Source organism: Melozone crissalis, unplaced genomic scaffold (assembly GCF_028551555.1).
Source record: "Melozone crissalis strain CALT ecotype California unplaced genomic scaffold, PUWL_Pcris_2 ptg000045l_1, whole genome shotgun sequence".
Classification (NCBI taxonomy): Eukaryota; Metazoa; Chordata; class Aves; order Passeriformes; family Passerellidae; genus Melozone; species Melozone crissalis.
The window spans coordinates 4,707,872-4,728,125 of NW_026535823.1; the positions used below are offsets into that span (position 1 = coordinate 4,707,872).

The 20,254-nt window shown below is 46.2% G+C and overlaps 1 protein-coding gene across 1 annotated transcript; it reads right to left on the minus strand.

The window, feature by feature from the left end:
• Nucleotides 1–109: 109 nt before the first annotated feature.
• On the minus strand, nt 110–18,723 carry TMCO1 (transmembrane and coiled-coil domains 1). The gene is made up of 7 exons (XM_054285675.1): nt 18,586–18,723; nt 17,795–17,872; nt 14,354–14,413; nt 10,912–10,958; nt 10,261–10,328; nt 6,637–6,781; nt 110–436 (listed from the first exon to the last, which is right to left on the minus strand). The coding sequence occupies exons 1-7, from the start codon at nt 18,653–18,655 to the stop codon at nt 338–340; spliced, it is 567 nt and encodes a 188-aa protein (XP_054141650.1). The 5' UTR covers nt 18,656–18,723; the 3' UTR covers nt 110–337.
• Between the last annotated feature and the right edge of the window lie 1,531 nt (nt 18,724–20,254).

Consider the following 20,254-nt stretch of genomic DNA (forward strand, 5'->3'; position numbering starts at 1 on the left):
CCCTCAGACGCCTTTTCACCGTCAGGACCCGCCCCGCCCGGGGCGTGCCGCCCGCCAGGCAGCCGGGCCTGCTCCCCAGCACCCAATTAAGAGACATTCTTAACATAAATTAACATGCCCATGCCGTTTATTACTCAGAAACAAAGGTCGCGCTATCTTCCGAGAGTAGTTTCTTGGTTGGATGAACGAACAACTGCTGGTGGAACGCTCGGAATGGATGATGGCGTCAATACTGCATAGCCGGGGTTCAGACGGGCGATGCCTGGTGCAGAATCCCTGTTGTCACCTCCCCAAGGCAGGCTGGTGGCACTGGCCAGGCTTCCCTGAGGGCTCTGCTTCAGGAGAACTTCCCTGCCTGAGGTGGGGGGCCAAGGAATCCTCCTGCCTGCTTGGTGGCAGCCCGGGAGGGAGCGAGGCCGAGCATCTTCTGGATGTTCTGCAAGAGCAGCAAAGAGCATGGCAGGTCAGAGTGTGGCGAGTGTGAAAAACGCCAATTCCTTGTTTTTAAAATTTCCAAAGTTTAATAGTTATAAAATGGTTATGAAAATAGCAATATAATTAGAGTAGTAATAATAATCTGGGCAATTTGGATGAGGAAAATATGAGATAATAGAAACAAAGAGTTATGGATGTCCAGGTACCTTTTTCTGGGCAAAAGAAGCCCAAAAAATGACCCACGTTAACAGAGGATTAACCCTTAAAAGCAACAGCCTGTTGCATATTCATACACCTCATACATGATGCATAAATTCCATTCAAACACAGGATTCTGTCTGGGCAGTGTCAGCTTCTTCCTCTCAATCCTGACAGTGTCTTCAGGGCTGAGGCAGGAAGAAGTTCATTTCTCCTGATAATGGAGCAATAAATTCTCTTTCTCTGAAAGATTCAGGTGTCCTGTGGCTGCTATCTCAGTGCAAGTCCTTTCTTTAGAAAAAAAGTATCCTACATAACATAGTTTCTATTTTAACCTTATGTTATAACCTAAAATTATATTTAACACACTACTTAAGAAAATTAAGACAGCATTACTTTCTAACACAACACATATAATATTCATTTTAATATTTGCAAAAAGCCAATCATAAAATACGCATTTTTCACAGCAAGGGAAACAAAAAGGAAGAAATCCCAACTCTGCTCACAGAACATCTGGGGTTGGAAGGAACCTCTGGAGACCATCCAGTCCAACCCTCCCAGCCAAGGCAGGGTCACCTGGAGCAGGTGACACAGGAACACATCCAGATGGATTTGCAATGTCTCTGGAAAAGGAGACTCCACGCCCTCCCTGGGCAGCTGTTCCATGCTCTGCACCCTCATTGAAAGATTTTCTTCCTCATGCTGAGGTGGAATTTGTTTTTTAATTCATGGCCACTGCTCCTCATCCTGTTGCTGGGCACCACTGAAGAGTTTTGGCACCATCCTCTTGAAACCCACCTCTGAGATTTTCACATGGTAAGATTCCCTCTCAGTCTTCTCGTTGGACTAAACAGGCCCAGCTCCTGTAGTCTCTCATCTATAGAGATGTTCCAGACCCCAAATCATCTCTGTGCTGGACTCTCTCCAGCACCACAAGTAAAACCTCCACATTTGTTTTAACAGATTCAGGTTCTCACCCACATAATCTTAATCCATCATATACTGACCCTCTCTCCCTATGTGCTCAAACAGCTCAGCATGGAGCCAGACAAGAATGGCTGGGCCATTCCTCCCCACCTCAACAAAAGCCCCTGAACACCAAATCCATATTTTGGACAATGATTCTTTCCCATTTCCAGCTACACACCCCACAGTCAGCTGTCTTCACACACCCTATTTCCATAAAATCCCATTGCAATTTAACTGCAGTGCAGGCTCCCAGCAGTGCTCATGGGCAGACTCTGCAGCCCTGGGTTTTCCCAAATTCCAGAAAGCACTGCTGGTGCTGGCCATGGCAGCTGGAGCCTCCTAATGCAGCTGGAATTTGGGACAGCAGCATGGCAACCAGAGCCTGTGCCAAGTGCAAGTCAGGAGCTTAGGCCCAGAATTAACATGAATGCCTGTTAATTGTTCTGCACACAGAACAATGGGGCACTGGAGACATGCAGGACAACAGGACACATGGAGCAAACCCCAAAACCTGACTATTGGGATGACCTCATCTGCATCTGAGCAGGGTGTTTCAGTGGAAAACAACAAACAGGGGAAGAGATAATTAGCAGAGCCAGGCATAAGCCAAAACAATCACAGCAAAATATTTAAATGTGAAAGTTTTTCTTGATTTTTGTGAAATTTCTTTTAAATTTCACATGAGTGTAACTACAAAGAGCCCTCAGTTCTTTCAGTTTCATCCTTCACTGTAAGGGAGTCCAGCTCAAGATGCTGCTCCTGGGGAAAGAATAAAACAACTGTGTCCTCCTTGTGTCACCACCTGAGTGCTGGCTATCAAGACAACAAAAAGAGGAAGGATTCTCTTCAAACCTAAGTGTCCTCTCCAAAATAACTGTCAGGATGGGTCAGACAGCAAGGGCACAGAGCTCTTGAACTTTTTTTATCGTGGAAGGAGAATAAACTAAAGAAGAAAACAAGGGGAAAAAAAGGGGGGGAAAATGGAGGGGGAAAAAGGGAGAGGGGGAAGAAAAGGGGGGGAAATAATCAGATAGTTTTGCAATTCCACAGTAGCTAAAATAAGATAAAATCAGGATTCATTTCAGCTGGAGATGATGAAAAGGAAGGCTTCAACCCACACACAAGGAACACAAGAAGAGGAGTTACATCACGTTTAGCCCATGGCATACATAAACCAGCCCCTGCTCGATGTTCAGCAACTGAATGTGTTTGAGAGCATCAACTCCTTGCTCTGGTTCCCCCCAGCGTTTCCTGGATCAAGGCACGGACACAGAGGAGCAGCCAAGGGGCAGAGCAAGCACAGCAGAGGGTGCTGCAGAGCCGGCAGGAGAGGAGCCGGGTCCTGTCAGCTTCCAGCGGCTCACCCGCGGAGCAGAGATGCAGCAGGGATCCAGGGCACCGAGGAAGCGTGCACTGCCTCCTCCCTGCTCCTTCCAGCAGGGAGAAAGTGGAGAGCTGTGGTGCTAAAGTTCATTCCAACTGCTTGAAGATGAAGGGACAGTCTCCCCCTGCTCTGGAAGGCAGAAGGCATCACACACCAGCTCGAAAGCACGTTTTGCTGCACAGCAATCCTGAAATCTACACCTGCAAACACCAAAGATGGGGCAGGGTCCAGCAGAAACCTCATCCCATCTCCTGTGGGCCACGCTGGACAAGGAAATCTGCAGAGCCTGCTTCCAACACAAGCATGATCATCAGAGGAGCAGGGAGGGAAGAGTAAATATTTCAGGATCCAAATCCCTCATCTGAGCTCTTCTGATCTTCCCTCAAATGACTGAAGGAAGCACAGGAGCTGCTCTGCTGTGGTCTTCAAACCCAGAAGGGACCTCAGACAAGGCAGCAAGCAGCTCCCTGCCCTAAGACCAGGCTCTGTGGGAAAGCACAGTCCTGGCATCAGGGATGATTGCTGGCCCCCCTTCCCACATTTGGTGATTTTTGGTGATTTTTTTTTGCTTCTCACCAAAATGTATTCCTAAAGCAGCACCCTTTGGACAGGTACTTTGCACATGCTGCTACTCCTGGGGATCTGCTCCTGCTTTGGTCTTCAAACCCAGAAGGGACCTCAGACAAGGCAGCAAGTGCCTCCCTGCCCTAAGACCAGGCTCTGTGGGAAAGCACAGTCCTGGCAGCAGGGATAACTGCTGGCTCCCCTTCCCCCTGGGAATACATTTTGGTGAGAAGCAGCCTAATCTACAGCTCAGATGTGTGTGAAAAGGAAGTGAGGAGCAGCAAACAGCCCAGGAACAGCAGCACATCCCTGTTCCCAACCAGCACAGGTGAAGGCTGGGAGCTCAGAACCAGGAGCAGCCACAGAGGATGTAACCCTGACACTGCAGCTCCCACCCAGCCCAGCAGCAGACTTTCCCAGCTGAAATCCCAACAGCTCAAGGACCCTTGGAAGGCCTCTCCCAGCAGCCCTCCTCTCTCCAAACAGGAAGGCAGGAGGAACTGGGGGACAGGATTTACGTGCCAGGGAGAGCTGGGAACAGCGCAAAGGAAGTTACTCACGGCGAGGTGACTATTTTGGGAGATGCTGGCCAGGTCACAGGCAGCAAAGCTTCCCAGACAGTGTTTGAAGAGTTTCTCACCCCCACATGAAGAGAGTCCCTGATGCTGCTCCTGCCTGTCCCACTAATGTCACTTTAATCACCGCCCAGGCAGCCTCCCCTGCCTTTCCCACCAGGTTGCTGTTTTTTCACACACAGCCGAGTTCCTGCTCTACCTCTGAGCTCCACAGGAACATCTCTCTTCCCTGTCTTTGATGCTTTCACAGGCAGCTCCAGGATTTCAGGAAAAACTGAGGGACTGTGGCCTCCTTGCTTTGTTCACAACCTTTTCCCTGATTTTTGGTACATCTGCACTCCTCCTCTTGTGTGTCAGCTGCATCAAGCCAGACACCAACTCCCACACCACTTGTCCTCCCCTGGGCCAGCACCAGTTTCAAAGCCAACCTGGCAAGAATTTCCCCTTCTGCACACAGTGAAATACAAAGGCTCACAAAGCCTTCACCACCAAGGTCACTGAGAGCACGAAGTGCAAGTCTCTGGCACCATTTTAAGCCCTTAATTACTTTCTTGCCCTCTCCCCCCAGCCTGTCACAGCTCTGCTCTTCCCAATGCTGTTATCACCTAGGTGCTTTCAAGTGGCAATAAAGCCAAGAGCAGGATGCCAGCAGCAATCACAGCTTCAGTTCTGAGCTCTTGTGCAAACTGAGGTGTCCCTGCCCTTCCCTGGAGCAGCAAGGAGGAAGGAGCTGAGCTGCCTGACAGCTGGAGGAGTGCAGGAATTGTTAACCATGATCACGTAGATAATGCAGCACTGTGAAGATTGCAGTCTCACACCCTTCTCCAGAGCAATAAACTCACTCTCCTCCTCCACAGGGACATCATAAGGAACTCTCAAGCACAAGGGCAATTTTTTTCCAGGAGTTTATGGAAAGCACAACCCACTGCAAAGAGCTTGGCTTTTCTGCCCCTCAGTTCATGGTGCCCACCAATTTCACCATATAAGACATCAGGAAATACCCAGCATTAGAATTAACCACAGGAATTCTATTTTTGGACAAAACAAATGAGGGATTTTTTAGCAAGAGAATTCCCCAGTCAACCTAAACCATAATCTGCAACACTGAAAAGAAAGGACTTTCCATGTAACAAGTAACACAGAGCAGCACCAGCCAGGATTGCCTGAAGGAACAGCATCACACCAGAATTCCAGAATTCTGGAAGGTGATCTTAAGAGCTTTCAAAGCAGCAAACCCTTCTCTACCACTGGGAAGTGAAAGTTTGTCTTGCAGCAAAGACAGTGAGGAAGGCCCTGCCTGGCCTTTGGTGAAGCTGGGCCTGCTTGGGGTGAGGGGTGAACCCCCAGATGTTCCTTTCAGCAGAAATGATTCTACAATTCATTATCTGCTTTTGGACAGGGATCTGGGATCCATTTCACCACAAACACCCAGTACAAAGGGCTATGGGGAATTCCACCCACCAGCACGCACTTTGTGACTAAAGGAACTGTTATGGAGCTGCTCCATCAAGCTCAGCCCAGCTCCTGGCATTACACACCACCTCCCTTTGCTGATCTAAGTCTAAAATCCCTTAGTCTAAGTTTCCTTGGCACCCTGACGAAAAGCAACAAGGCGGTTAAGGAGAAAAGCAGCAAGAATTCAGGAAGTGAATCAAAGAAAAGGGAAATATGAACACAGAAGGGAAGGTGATTTGCAGCTACTTGCACCAGCATTCATCCAGAGTACATTAACCTATCCCCAGCACCCTGTGGGGAAAGTGGAAAACAAAACAGACTTCCTGTGGCACTGAGAAGGTCCTCCTGTCCTCCCCAGCCATTCTGCCACTTGAGCTGCCAGTGAACCTTCCTGAACAGGTCCCTTATCCTCATCCTCTTCCAAAAAGTTGGGACTATGGAGCTTTGCTGGAGAGCTCTGTGGAGCCTGCTCTTGGCTACCATACCATATCCCCTCTCTGTGCCATGTCCCTAATGCTGGAGAGACTTGACACCAAAGGTACAGTTCTTAAAATTCTGAAAAAAATCAGGCAGCCAGCAAAAATAGGAAGGACAAGCCCAAAAGAGCAGCTTTAACTCTTTCCTCACTTTTCTAGCAACTTTATGGACTGCTGAAACTTTTACAGAGCTGCAAGCCCCCTAGAAAGTTCCCCCTAAAGATGCTGCTGTTTGTAAAGATGCACATATTGCTGTAAAAGTTGTAATTACTAAGGAGCAGGATTTAGATCAGCTTCTGATGGACACAATCTCTTGGTATGGCAATCCACAAAGTTATCACACAGGTCAGGAATCCATTCTGCCAACTCTGTCCCAGAGCCCTGGTACAAGTTTCCAGCCAATCTTCCAGGCCCATCCAGGACAGCAATTTTAACGATCCCAACCTAGAACTGCTTGGAATATGAGGCACAGGAATGAAGACAAACACAGAAACCACACAGATCCAAGATTACACGTGCACAACTCCTCTTCCTGGATGGGGATAAGCCTTCCCTGCTCCAGGGAAAGTGTACTCACCTGTCTGATTGACATGGTGCAGAGAATGTAGAGGAAGATGAAGGAGCAGTCGGTGTAATCCTCACCCAGGAGGTTGCGGTGGGAGAGACCTTGGATGTACGACAGGGGGATAAATGGGAGCTTTGCCACCACTCTGCCATCAAATCTGGAAAAGAGAGCACTGGATCACTACTGGAGACAGCAAAGAGCTTTGGGATATGGGAAGAACAAGTGAGCACCTTCAACAGGCCACCAGAGCAGGTAAGGCAACAGGGAAGGCTGAAAGGCTTTGCTGCCTTCTCCAGCCCCTCTCCACACACTGCACCAAGAAGTGTCACAGACATCTTTTATGAAAAATCCTTTCTTTAAGATTTTTCCTCTTGAGAACCTGAGAGGCCTCAAGAACAAAATGTAAACAATGGTTATCTGCTGCTGCAGAATGCAACAAGTAGATTTTTGATTGGCCCATGTTGGTTGTTTCTAATTAATGTCCAATCACAGCCCAGCTGGTTCGGACAGAGAGCCGAGCCACAAACCTTTGTTATCATCCTTGTCTATTCTATTCTTAGCCAGCCTTCTGAAGAAAACCTTTCTTCTATTCTTTTAGCATAGTTTGAATGTAATATATATCACAAAATAATAAATCAAACCATCTGAAACATGGAGTCAGATCCTCATCTCTTCCCTCAACCTGAGACCCCTGTGAACACCGTCACACAAGGACGATAAAGACATCTCTCTCTCCAAGCCCTCTACAGGGTAGGATTCCCTCAGGAACACTTTTACCATAATCAAAGTGTTTCCTAGTGATTGAAGTGATCAGCTGGACAAGCTGCTGCTTCATGAAATCTCGGTGTTTTGCAGTTTTCTGGTGCATTTTATTTCCAAGTCAGATTTAGCAGATCACTTCCCAGAGCACAGTCAGCACTTCAATAAAAGATGAATGACTGTCACCCTGCTGTACTGCAGTAACTGCAACAAGACAGACCCTCTGCTTCAAGCAAAACAGCATTTTTTAAACCAGAGCATAAATCAAAGACACCTTTTCCTTCCCTGGAGCAGCTGTGCTCCTCAGGATGCACAGGAGAGCCATCAAGGAGCACTTGATAGCCCCAGTTTGTCTGCATTAGCTGTGGAGATGAAGGCAGTGCAGGGGCAGGATGATACTGCATATTCCCAGCACATATCCTACTCCTGGAATCCCTCCAGGCCCACATTCCAGGGCATCAGGCAGAGTGTGAATTTTGGCCAGTTAGCAAAGATTTCTCCCAAGCCAGACCAGTCAACCCAATCTTTTGATGTAGATGTGTATGATGCCTCATCAGCATGTGCACATTTGGATGTTATTTTCTCTGCATGTGCTGATTTTCGAACAGGTGTTTCTTGTTTCAAGAGATCCTAAATGAGCTTTCTTTCCTGTGGAGATGCATTCACACAGCCACAGCTCAAACACACGCCAACTTTGTTTACATCTCACAGGCAGTTTGGCAAAAGAGCTCAGAACGGATGTTTATCTCCCTGGAACATCCCCCAGTGGCTTAAAATTCTGCGTTATTCCTGCTGGGAGAATGACAAGTACTTCAGCAGTAGCACCCTCAGGTACCTGCTTTTAATTCCAGCAGGTTTTCACAGTTATTAAGAGGTACCAGAATGCACAGCTCTTAGAGTAAGGCAGGGGAGTGATTGCATGAAGAAGTTCCTGGCAAGAGAAAATTGAGACACACAGAAGGTAATTTCTGCCCCAGGTGAAATCCCTGGTGGCTTGGAGGCCACTGCTGCTGCAGATCTCAGTGCCATAATGAACCTTTTAAACAACAACAGTCCCTCAGCTGTTTGTCTTGGGCACAGCATTCTGCTCTTTGGGTTTAAACCAGCCCTGCTGACACTTCCAACCTGCTGCCACTCCAGGAATGACAGGGGAAACCATAAACCATCCCAGTGATTTCCAGTTTGGCTAAGGGGACACCTGGCAATGAGGTGAGGTGCTCAGACAGAGCACAGCATCTGCACAGTACCTGTCCAAAGGGTGCTGCCTGCACACAATTCCTGCTCCTTTTTTCCCAGCAGCCATGAACTCATTCAAGAACAGGAAAAGCAGCAAACGTGGCCACAGCCATTGCAGGTGTCAGCCACCCTTTTCCTCCTTTTCCTCCCACACCCACAAGTGCCTCCATGGATACTCCTGCTGCTCACACTGCCTCTAAGGAAAGAGGCAGTTAAATAACAGATAGGCCCCAAGACTGACATCAATTCTCTGCTCAGCAGCATGTGGGCAGGAATCCTCTAAAGAGGAACAAGACAAGTAAACTTGGTAGAAGTTTATTTTTTTTAATATCTATGAAAGGAGGAACAATATAGAATTTAACCCAAATCAAGCCCTTCCTAAAGTTCTTAACAAACTTACAGTTCTGTAGTACTTGTTAGTCACAGAATACTCAGAGGAACTGCTTCTTTCCCCTCTAGGAAAGAGGGCACAGTGGGGTAAAGCATTTTTAGTTTGTTTTTCAGTCTGCTTTAGGGGCAGGTTTTGGTGTTTGTATTGCACCCAAAGAGCAAGGCAAGCACTTGGAGGTCTCAAGTGCAACCCTACAAATGCCCCCTCAGACCCCTCATTGCTCATGATGCACCTCCAGCCCTGCAGTGAAATGAGACATCACTGATTCAAGACTGAGCCCAAATTTTAAAATCCTCCAGTGCTGGGCTGCTTTGCTCTGCTCAGAATGCTGAAGTCTGACTAAGCTGAATAAATAAAGGATCCACACAGTGGCACTTCTGTTATTATGTTACCCCATGTTTGCAATTTATCCACCCACAGATCTCCAGTAAAATAACAACTGACTGTATCCTGGGGACTGCCAGCACAGAAGCCAAAGGCTTTGGTGCCCAAGAATGTAAATTCCTGTTTGCAGGGCAAGGATATTTCCCAGATATCAAGCAGTCTCCTAAAGGTTATCCTAACAATATTCATGTCATCTTCAGATTTAACAGCCAACAGTTCATATTTCAAGTGAATCAAGTTTTAAAAGCCAAGCACAGCCTTTCAGATATGCATATTTGAAACAAAGCTGTCTATAACCGTGCAAACCAGTTTGAGGTTTCTTGTCTGCTTGTTTTTTTTTAAACTACACCCTTCCCAGGTCACTTTTAAAACAAATTAAACTCAGAGCCCATGCCTGGACCTGTTTATATCTGGACTCTGATTTCCTCAAGTAGGGCAACAACAAACTCTGCAATTACAGCTCATTTCTAAGGGCAAGGGAGCTGACCCAGTTTTGTTTGCAAGAGCACTCTTTGGTCACACCATCACAGCAAAGCCAAAGCAGCTGAAGACTGAAGATGTTTGCCTGACATGCACCAAACTTGCCCTAATCAGGATGTTTCCATGCAGAAAAGATATTAAAGCTGTGTCTAGACTGAATGCAATTTGTTCAGTTTGGTTGTGCTCAGTACTCAATGTTCCCCTTAGAGCAGAAAATATATGTGATGACCAAACCACCACTTCTCCAGATGAAATATGGATCCATTTATTTATTTGTGGTTCTTAGCTGGACAATGTCACTCTTAACATTTCAAGTGATGAAGGGAAGGTGGAAAATATGTTCACCATAAAAATTTCAGAAAACAATGCAGGAAGCTGATACTTACATGGAGTTGAACATTCCCATCAAGGCAGTGAAGCAGAAGCCAATGGCAAACATGGATTTCATCCGAACCTGCAAGCAGAAATTCAGAGAGATTTAAAACAACAGGCCCACACTGAGGTATCATGATCTCACACCCTTAAAAACAGGCTTTGTACAGATCACTGAAATCAACAGGGAAAAAGGATAGCCCAGGACACAGAGGGGTTGTGAAAATGACTGGAGAAATCCTCAAGAGACTTGGTACAAAGGCAGCCACTGATGGGAGGTGCTGCTGCAGGGAGAGAAAACCAACAAGTGCTCAAGAATTGTCCTGTCACCTTCCCCAGGCTGGTTTTATTTTTTCCTTAAGCCTATAAAACCCACCAGGGGGATTCCCAGGGGACTCCCAGCAGGGGAATCATTACAGTGACCAAAGCTTTAGGAAGCCACAAAAATTAATTCTACATCAAGAAACATCATAGAGACCTATAAAGATGAAAATGAGATGAGGCAGTAACTCTGTGGCTCAAACTAAAATCTCTAGTTATTAGAGAAAATCCAGAAAGACCCTTCCAGAGGAAAAGCAGCTTTCTTTGCCAATTGAACAAAATCTTTCTGTTGGGAAACTGACTGAAATCTCCAGCAGTTGGGAACTGGCTTTAAATGTTCATACCATTGACAAGTCCCTGTTGTTATTCTTCAGTTTCTCTTCTTGTCTCTCTGGAAAGACAAAACCAACAGTTATAATCAGTTATGTCAACCTAGAAACCAGAGTGTTTTCATTTCCAAGAAAACTTAACCTCTTTGGCTCTCCAAACAAATAACACTTCCAAAATCAACTCCAGCTCTCTTTGCCAGACAGTAGAAAGTGAAAAACTGCACATAGCCAACTGCTTCTCCAGCACAGCAACATGCAGCAAGTCAGGCACAAAGGGAGGAGGCGGCTGGAATCACACATTCAGCATTTTTGAAAGAAATGCACCCAAAGTCAGATTTGCTAACTCAACCAATTCACTCAGGAGCATGAGCACTGCTGCCAGGAAACAAAAACTGTGCTCCTCTAGCACAGTTCCCAAAGGCAGCAGTGATCAATTTGCTGCACACCATCACAAATACATCAAATAAATAAGGATTTCCTTCTGGAAGTCTCCAAAGGGAAAACCATGCACAGAGCTGGGAGCTGCACCTCAGCAATGCCAAAATCCTGCTGGTCTTAGCAATGAATTTTGCACTCTTCTCACACCTAGGAGATTCTCCAAAGAGGAAAGAGATTTCCTACATGAAATTCAGTAATGAGTGTATTACTGGGCTTTGCAGGAAATATTATGGAAATTTAGTGTGTCCTTAAATCACCACAGACTTCAAAGACACTCAGATTTTCAAGAGAACATTTTCCAATTCTCTCACTGGAGTGCTGCTCTGGCCTTCAGCATTATCCACTATCTGTCACCTTTCCTCCCTTGTCCCCATCATGCCTTGGATGGATCCAGAGGGGCTGGGAAGCAACAGCCAGCTGAAATAAGGATGTGGATAATGAAGGAATACCCAAAAAACAGCATCAGTGAAAAGGGGAGGATGCAGGACTGCCAAGGCCTATCCAGCATGGGAATTTTGAGGGATCCTCACTGAAGTTTCAGTACCAGAAACTTTTAGTATCAGAAACTTCCAGTACCACAGCTCAGAAACTCCAAAATTTCTCTCCCAAGCCCCTGCCAAGCACAGGCATTCACAGATACTGTTATGAAAAGCAACAGCAGCACCCCTACCCAACTCCTCAGAAGCCTCTTTGCTATTTCCACTTGCTCCTAACTACAAACCACCCCCTCTGGCAGGAACCTTTCAGACACCTGTTTCCTGAGCAAGGTAGAAAGTTGTGTCCTGGGACATTTCAGCAAGCACAGGCCAGCTCTTCAGGAATCACATTTGGCACAAATACTTGTTTTTTCCCCTCTGCTGCATAATTAACCATCTATTTAGGTGGGTTAAAGGTTACAGGGAGGAAAGAACACAGCTCTGATTGCTCAATATACCTGACCTGGCTCTCACCTATTTCTACAGATTCAAAATGAACACGTTTTGGGTGATCTACCAACTTACATCAATGGTCTGTTCCTCCCCAAATCACACATCAGCACTTTGCTGGGTAGTTTACAGTTGGGAAAAGGCACAGAGAAAGAGGACTGGGTTACCAAACAGCTCCCTGGAGTCCAAAATCATCTTACTCTGCTCATTGGAACACAAACCATGAGGATACAGGGCTAGAGATTTGCCAGGACTGGGGATTTTTGTTTTATTTTGTTTTAGTTTTGCTGTCCATCCAGCACTGGTGTGCACTCCTGGGAATCTCTGTCTTTTCTTCCAGAAGCACATGGATACAGAAAGCAGCAGCAAGGTTTGAGCTAACAAATCATCCCTTTAAACTGAAATGACAGAAGGCAACACCAGTGCTAAAGGTGTCCTGTTCCAGCAGTGCCCAAAAATGTGACAATCCATTCATTTTAGCTAAAAATAAAGGTTTTTATGTAGGAAACACCAAATGAAGCCTTCCCAAGCTACTTTCCCCCTACCTCCTTGTGCACAGGCATGATTCATCCCTTATGAAACCAAGTAGTATCATCCACACACCTCCTGTCTTATTCTGTGTGCAGAACAGATGGCAACTGAGGCAGGTCTGTACCACAGCTGTTACTTATCCATAAAGCCTCAGCTCAATATTTACTTTTTGTTAACCAAAATGGCAGAACTTGGAAGAACTGCAGCACAAGTAGATTTGCTGTGACAACAATGCCCCATCTTGCAGAATGATTTGACATCCAGTAAGTTACTGAGATCAGAGATTTCAACTTAACAGCTCTGAGTCATTTTCTGGAAGTCCAGTGTGACATTTAGGGTCTGGTTTTTCAGCAACACCAAGAATTCATCTTTGCCTGAACACAAATGAAATACTGAAGTTATACACACTTGTTAAAAAAAAAGAGAAAAAAAAATCAGTGTCAGAATCTTAGGCTTGGCCAGCAAGCATCACAGCAAACAAAATCAGTGGTCATTTCCTAAGTTCTGATCTTTGTCCCTTTGTGCTTTGTTTTCCATCTGCAAAACAAGATTATTTCAGTGTATAAAAACTGGTGGAGCATCTGAAGTCCTCAGATTCTACTGTTTATTGGTTTAGCCCAAGCACAAGTCAAATATTGTCTGCTAGGAACACAGCTTGGATGGTGCCCTGCAAAAAAGTCATTGTCACACTTTCTTTATTTACTGTTATCTGCAGTTGTTGCACATGGTCACTTTCAAAGCTGCCTTTTCCACCAAGCAGTGTTCATCCCACGCAGGGATTAGTCAAGATTGAGAACTGAAATGCACAAGAGGAAGCATTTTGGCTCCTGTCCCCTCAGGAATCTAAGGACAACAGGTTTTCTACCTAGGAAGAGCTGTTTGAAGATGTGTTTATAATTCCCAAGCTTTGTACAGATCAAATGACTAATCCAGCTACCTGGTGTTACAGAGGAATGAGGAAACCAACTCCCAGGAGCTCTCAAAAGTGTTCCTGCCACAATCTCTGTAATAACTGAACTGAGCTTTGCTGCACGTTACGAGTCCTGCAGATGGCAGATCCTCCCAAAACCTTTCAACACCTCTTCACCCTGGTCTTGCTTGGGTCAATACTTACCCTAACCCTGAAAGAATTCAGCTTACTGACAATGAAAAAGAATGGAAAAATAAATCACTGCCTAAAATTGAGCAAAACTGATTTATCGAGATTGAAATTAATCTAAGCATGGTTATAGTTAACATGAACATCTTCAGCTCTAAAATGTACAAATGAAGGGGGCGAAAAAAATCATAATTTGAGTCCTACAGCTACAGCACTGCAGCAAAGACTTTGACAGCTGAAGTTAGTAACAGCCACAGATATCAAGGCTAAAATGGGAGGAAAAGTCAGGGAGCTCAGCAAGAGGTGCTGCTCCTCCCAGTGATCTGACCAAAACCATCAGGAGGCTGGCTGTCTCCTGCCTTGAAGAGTAAGGCAAATGAATAAACAGCCTTGAAAGGAAGGAAAGGATAATCACTTCCATCAGTTTCTCAACTTTGCACCATTCCTGAGGTGCCAGTCTTACCTATCTTCTTTTTCTGCTGTCGGCCTGCTGATTCAGTTATGGTTTCCTTCTTCTTTTCCACTGCAAAATGAAAAGATCCTCCATCATTTCTGCACAGTGATACCACCAACAGAACATTTCAGTCCTCTACAGAACAGGGGCACAAAAAACAGCAAATAGGACTGACAACATGTTTAGAATCAAGAAGTTATCAACTACCTACACCAATCACTTTATAATAAAAAAATTCAAAACCCTGGATAAGATACAAATATATTTAAAGGGTTAATTTTGAACACTGTCAAGAGCCCATGGCACTGTGGACTGAGCAGTCTGGGGACAAATTTGGCTCAAGCCACCCTTGCTGATTTGTCATTAGCATCAGACAGTACTTTTGATTCAGCAAGTGGGATGAAAAGAGCTTTGTGACAAGCTCTGCTCCTGATTATCTGCAGTGGGAAGCAAAATACAGCAAAGTCTGTGTTCTCCTACATCCCTTCTTCACAGGCAGGCATTCTCAGGGGAAATGCTGTCCAAGCAGGCAGCCACAGCCTCTCCATTCTTCAATTCATTAGCACTGAAGCATTTCCAATATTTTAAAGCTGAAGCCTAAGGTCAAAGGTACTAAAACCCCACATGAGACATGCACCAACCACCACTGCAGCAAGGCAGGCCAGCAGAGCCAGCACAGGGACATGGAACACAGCAAATGTGCTGCAAAGGAGGTTCTGGGACAGCAAAAAGGGCTTTTCCAGGAAGAAAGAGACACTTTTATTCAAGATCTATAATAAGAGTACTCCAGAATGCAAGGATGATGAAGCATGACCATGTTCTAACAACTTTTTTTACTTTAAACTCAGTGTATTTATGCAAAGTGCAGGTACCATATCTGTCACAGACACCTTTTATGGAAAATCCTTTCCTTAGGAAATTTCCTCCTGAGAAGCTGAAAGGCCTCAGGAACAAAATGTAAACAATGGTTATCTGCTGCTGTGGAATGCAACAGGTGCATCTGTGATTGGTCTCATATGGTTGTTTCTAATTAATGGCCAACCACAGTCAGCTGGCTCAGACAGAGAGCTGAGCCACAAACCTTTGTTATCATTCCTTCCTATTCTATTCTTAGCCAGCCTTCTGATGAAATCCTTTCTTCTATTCTCTTAGTATAGTTTTAATGCAATATATATAATAAAATAATAAATCAAGCCTTCTGAAACATGAGTCAGATCCTCATCTCTTCCCTCACCCTAAAACCCCTGTGAACACGGTCACACCATATCCCAAACAAGAGCCTGGGCTCAGTGTGAGCTCACAGACACCCGAGTGCTGGGGCTGCCCTCCCTCATGGAGTACCAGCTCAGCACAGCCCTGATTTCACAGCCCAGGGGAAATGAAGCCAGCCAACCTTCCAAGCCACACCAGGATCTGCAGAGCTGCCTTAGGAACGCCTGTGAGTCAGTCACAACTGCTGAGAAAATCACAGCAGCCCAGACAAGCCACCTCAACATCATCCCCCCATGGCAACAGAGTGAGAAACAATTGCCGTTCCCAAGGAACAAGAGGAGCTCTGGCGAGCAGGGAGGAAAACAGGGAGCTTGAGTCCCCAGGGAACACTGGAGAGGTGTCAGATGCCACAATGCACTCACAGAATGGTGTGTCCATAACCTTCCCTGTGCCAAATCCAGCTGGGAACCCCATCCTGCCCTGTGCACATCACCCCACAGCCCCAGCTCTAAACCCTAGGCAGTGCTGCTAAAATTCATGCCAAGCCCCAGGAGCTCCCAGTCCCAATTCCCATGGGAACACCCACACCAACAAATCAGAAATTCCAGCGACAGCTTTCAGCCCTGTCCATTTAGCCCTACATTCACCCAGAACCATCCCTGCAGCAGCCTCAGGCAGGGCTGAGCCTCTCCCGAGGAAGGAGAGGACAGGAAGAGATGAAATTAAGGAGTAACAATGTCTGCTCAAGCACACTGGCCAGCCCCTTTGTTTTTGCAAATCCTAAGGATCTGCTAGGGCTCTAGGGAGAGCTTAAAGGTCTCAAATGTGTTTTTTCCTGTTTCAGATGTGTTAGATAACAGCTGAAAGGTGTGGCTCAAGTGGTCCACTTGGCAAGCTGTAAACCCTCAGGTCAGCCAGCTGTCCTCAGCACAAGAGGGGAAGGGAAAAAAGCAAAGCTGAATTTTTACTGACTCCTTATGCAGCTTCATCTTTTTTGTTGTTGTTGTTGTTGTTGGGGGTGGGGAATCAAACAAGGAGCTCAGAAATTAATTGAGACACATGAACCCTTCATCACTGCCCTCACAGATGACAGCCTAGACACCAGGAGAGCTATAAAAGCAAACAGCATTAAACCCTTTCAGCACTCATTAAACCCCAGAGATTAAGCCCTGCTAACTGCTTTTGGAGCTGAGCAGCACAAACACAAGGGGACACTAAATCTGCAGCTGGCTTTCAACTCCTTCTCTGAGTTGCTCTTCTGGGGCTCATTCCATCCCACACGCAGGAGCAGTGGGATTCAAGTGAGGCAGGCAGGGATGCAATCCCCATCTGCTGCTGCTGTGGTGACAAAAACCCCCAAAATTGTGGGAGCTGTGACACAAACATGACTGCACTGCAGCTCCTGAGTTCAGACTGCCCAGGGGAAGGTGGAACAAGCTGGGCTGCAAAGAGCAATGTGGGATAATGTTGTTCTCCCAGCATTAAAAGCACTGACAGCATCATGATTCATCTGTGAGGTAAAACCAGCTCTGCTTTGGCCCCAGCTGTCCTGTGCTGTCTCTCACTGCTGCAACTTGGGCAGGGTGCACACAGCTGAGGCTAAAAGGTCAGAATTTCTCTGAATCTGAAACTTGGCTTCTGATACAGACAGACTCCATGCTCCTGTTCACCATTTCTCTCAATATTTGATGCAGATCTGACTGCTCACCCTCAGCTCCCTTCTCCCCTCACACTTTGTTTACCTCCTCTCTGTGGAATGAGCTTATTCCCTAATATTTCCTAACGTATTTGCTTCCAGTTTACATTAGGATAATTTGGTTTTCCATCAACTGACTGCTCAGACCTTTCTAAGATGGCTTTGTCCTTACTCATCCCCCACCATCACTTTTAACCTTTACATTAAAATGCTTTTTCCTCATGGTATTCATTATTCAACCCTAATTTTTTCTTTCTACAGACCTCAAATTCTCCTCTTTGCCCCTGAAAGGTAGAAATTGCATTTTTGAACATTTCAGACATTGTGAATGTATTTCAAACATTTATTTCAGACACTGACTGCTGATATGCATAAAAAGAAGATACCAGGACCAATTTCTACTCCTTCCTGTCCTCCACTGACGGAGAGACAATTTCCACAAGGCAAAAGGTCTATGGCTGAGCTTCTTCCAGCAAAAAAAAAAAAAACAAACAAAAAAACACAGAATTAAGGACAGAAACAAGCCCCTGGTGAGTACTTACATTTCTTGCTCTGCTTTTCCACTTCAGCCTTTAACCTCTTGTATTTGTCTGTGCGATAGACCAGCACCCAGGTTATACCTGAAACAAACACTCAGCCAGGAGCCAGGCAGGGAAAAACCTCCTGCAGAGCAAACCCTGCAGCAATTAAATTTATGTTTACAAAACCCCTGTGCTGTCAGAACCCAGATAAGGGAGCACAAAGCAGCAGCAAACTGCACCATGCCTTCCCTTCAAATCCCCATTCCAAGTTCCATGTGAAATGGAATGGGGAAATAAACCATGAAAGGAGCTGTAGGTGTAAAACAGAAACGAGTTTTTAGTTTTTATTTGTATTGATAAACCTGTTTTGGCCGTGTGGGATGAATTTAGGGACAGGGGTTATAAGGGGAATTTAAGGATACGGCACAACACCAGAAGTGGGACCTGGGACTTGTGACTACCCCAAAAGACACTTATGCAGCACTTCCCTAAAAATCTGCCCCTGTTTCAGCCACTGACATAAAAACAACCTTTTCCAGCAGCTGAAGCCACCATCACTGCCAGGGCAGGCGATTCCCTCACACCCTTCCCATAACAGATATGGAGGAACCATTCCGTCCCTTTTCACCTTCCAACAGCCTCCCTCCCTCCCTCCTGCGGGGAATAACCCCAGCTCCCAGCGCTCCGCACCGCAGCTCAGCGCTGACCGGGGCCATTCCCTGCCAGCCCCAGCTGACCCCGAGCCCCGTTCCACAGCCTCCCTCCCCTTGCCCCGCTGCCGGGAGCTGCCGGCCCTGCCCTGCCCGGCTCACCCTCGGCCAGCAGCGCGGTGCAGACGGAGATGAACACGATGAGGAGGGTGTCGGCGAACATGGTGCTCATGGTGCTGCCGCCGCCCCCGACCCGGTAACAGCGCGGCGCACCCGGAAGTGCACCCGCCACCCGGAAGCTGCGGCCCCTCGTTGCTTAGCAACTCCCGGAAGCGACAACCTGCACTTCCGGCTGGCGCCACCGGCTCCGCGAGAACCCGCGGGAAAGGTGAAGGGCGGGGAATGCGCGGCGGGCGCTGCTCTGATTGGGCGAGGCGGCTGTCAATCTGCCGGTGGCGGCGGTGGCCCCGCCCCCCAGCGGCGCTGAGGGAGGCTCGTTGTCATGCCATTGTGAAAAACACCAGTCACTTGTTTTTAAAATTTCCAAAGTTTAATAGTAATAAAATGGTTATAAAAGTAGTAATATAATTAGAGTAATGATAATTTGGACAATTTGGATTAGGACAATACGAGACAATAGAACAAAGAGTTACGGACAGTCCGGGTACCTTTTTCTGGGCAGCACAAGCCCGAAAAAGGACCCACGCTAACAGAGGATTAACCCTTAAATGCAACAGCCTGTTGCATATTCATACACCTCATACATGATGCATAAATTCCATTCACACACAGGATTCTGTCTAGTCAGTGTCAGCTTCTTCCTCTGAATCCTGATGGTGTCATCATGGCTGAGGAAGGCAGGAAGAAGTTCATTTCTGATAATGGAGCAATAAATTCTCTTTCTCTGAAAGATTCAGGTGTCCTTGTGGCTGCTATCTCAGTCCGAGTCCTTTCTTCAAAAAAAGTATCTTACATAGCATGTTTCTATTTTAACATTATAACCTAAAACTCTATTTAACACACTACTGAAAAATTAATACAGCATCACTTTCTAACATAACACATATAATATTCATTTGAATATTTGAGAAAAGCCAATCATAAAATGCGCATTTTTCACACTTTCAACCCAAACGATTCTGTGATTCTGTAAACAGCTTGTAGGTGCATCTCACCAGGAGGCACTTTCTGGGATCAAATATTTAGGAATATTGCTGCCTGCCCTTTAACAGGGGCTGTTGCTGTCCCACGTGCCTCTTGTACAGCCAGCAGAGGAGTACAGCATTCTGTGATTCACAGGGACTCAAATCTCCCATTGCTCGTGTGTGTAAAATATTCATGGAAGGGATGGCACTATGCAGTGCATTAACGAGGCCAGTACAATAACAGCAGCAAGGATTTTGCAGACAAATTGACTTTTATTGAGGCTCCAGCAATTACACCTGGAGCAGCAGAACTAGACCAAACCCGTGGGTTTGTAATGGGGTGAGGAGACCTAGAAAGCAGAAATACAGAAAAGGAAACAGGGCAAGCAGGGAAGGGCAGGTTTGTGCCTGTCCTTACGTAACAGAGGAGTTTGCTGCTGGTGACAGAAGATTACAGGGGCAGAGCTAAGTGAAAAACAGGGAAAGGAAAAAATCTACCACCCTTAAATTAAACACAGCATGCAGAAAGAGGAGAAGACAGCGAGTGAGGTGTAAGCTCAGACAGCAAACAACCTCTGCAAATCTGGGGATAGACACACAAGGAAAGCAGAGAGCCACCTGTGTGCAGGTGGCTGTGTCAGACGTCACAGGGAGGTGGGAAAAGTCCCAGCACCGTATACAGGGAA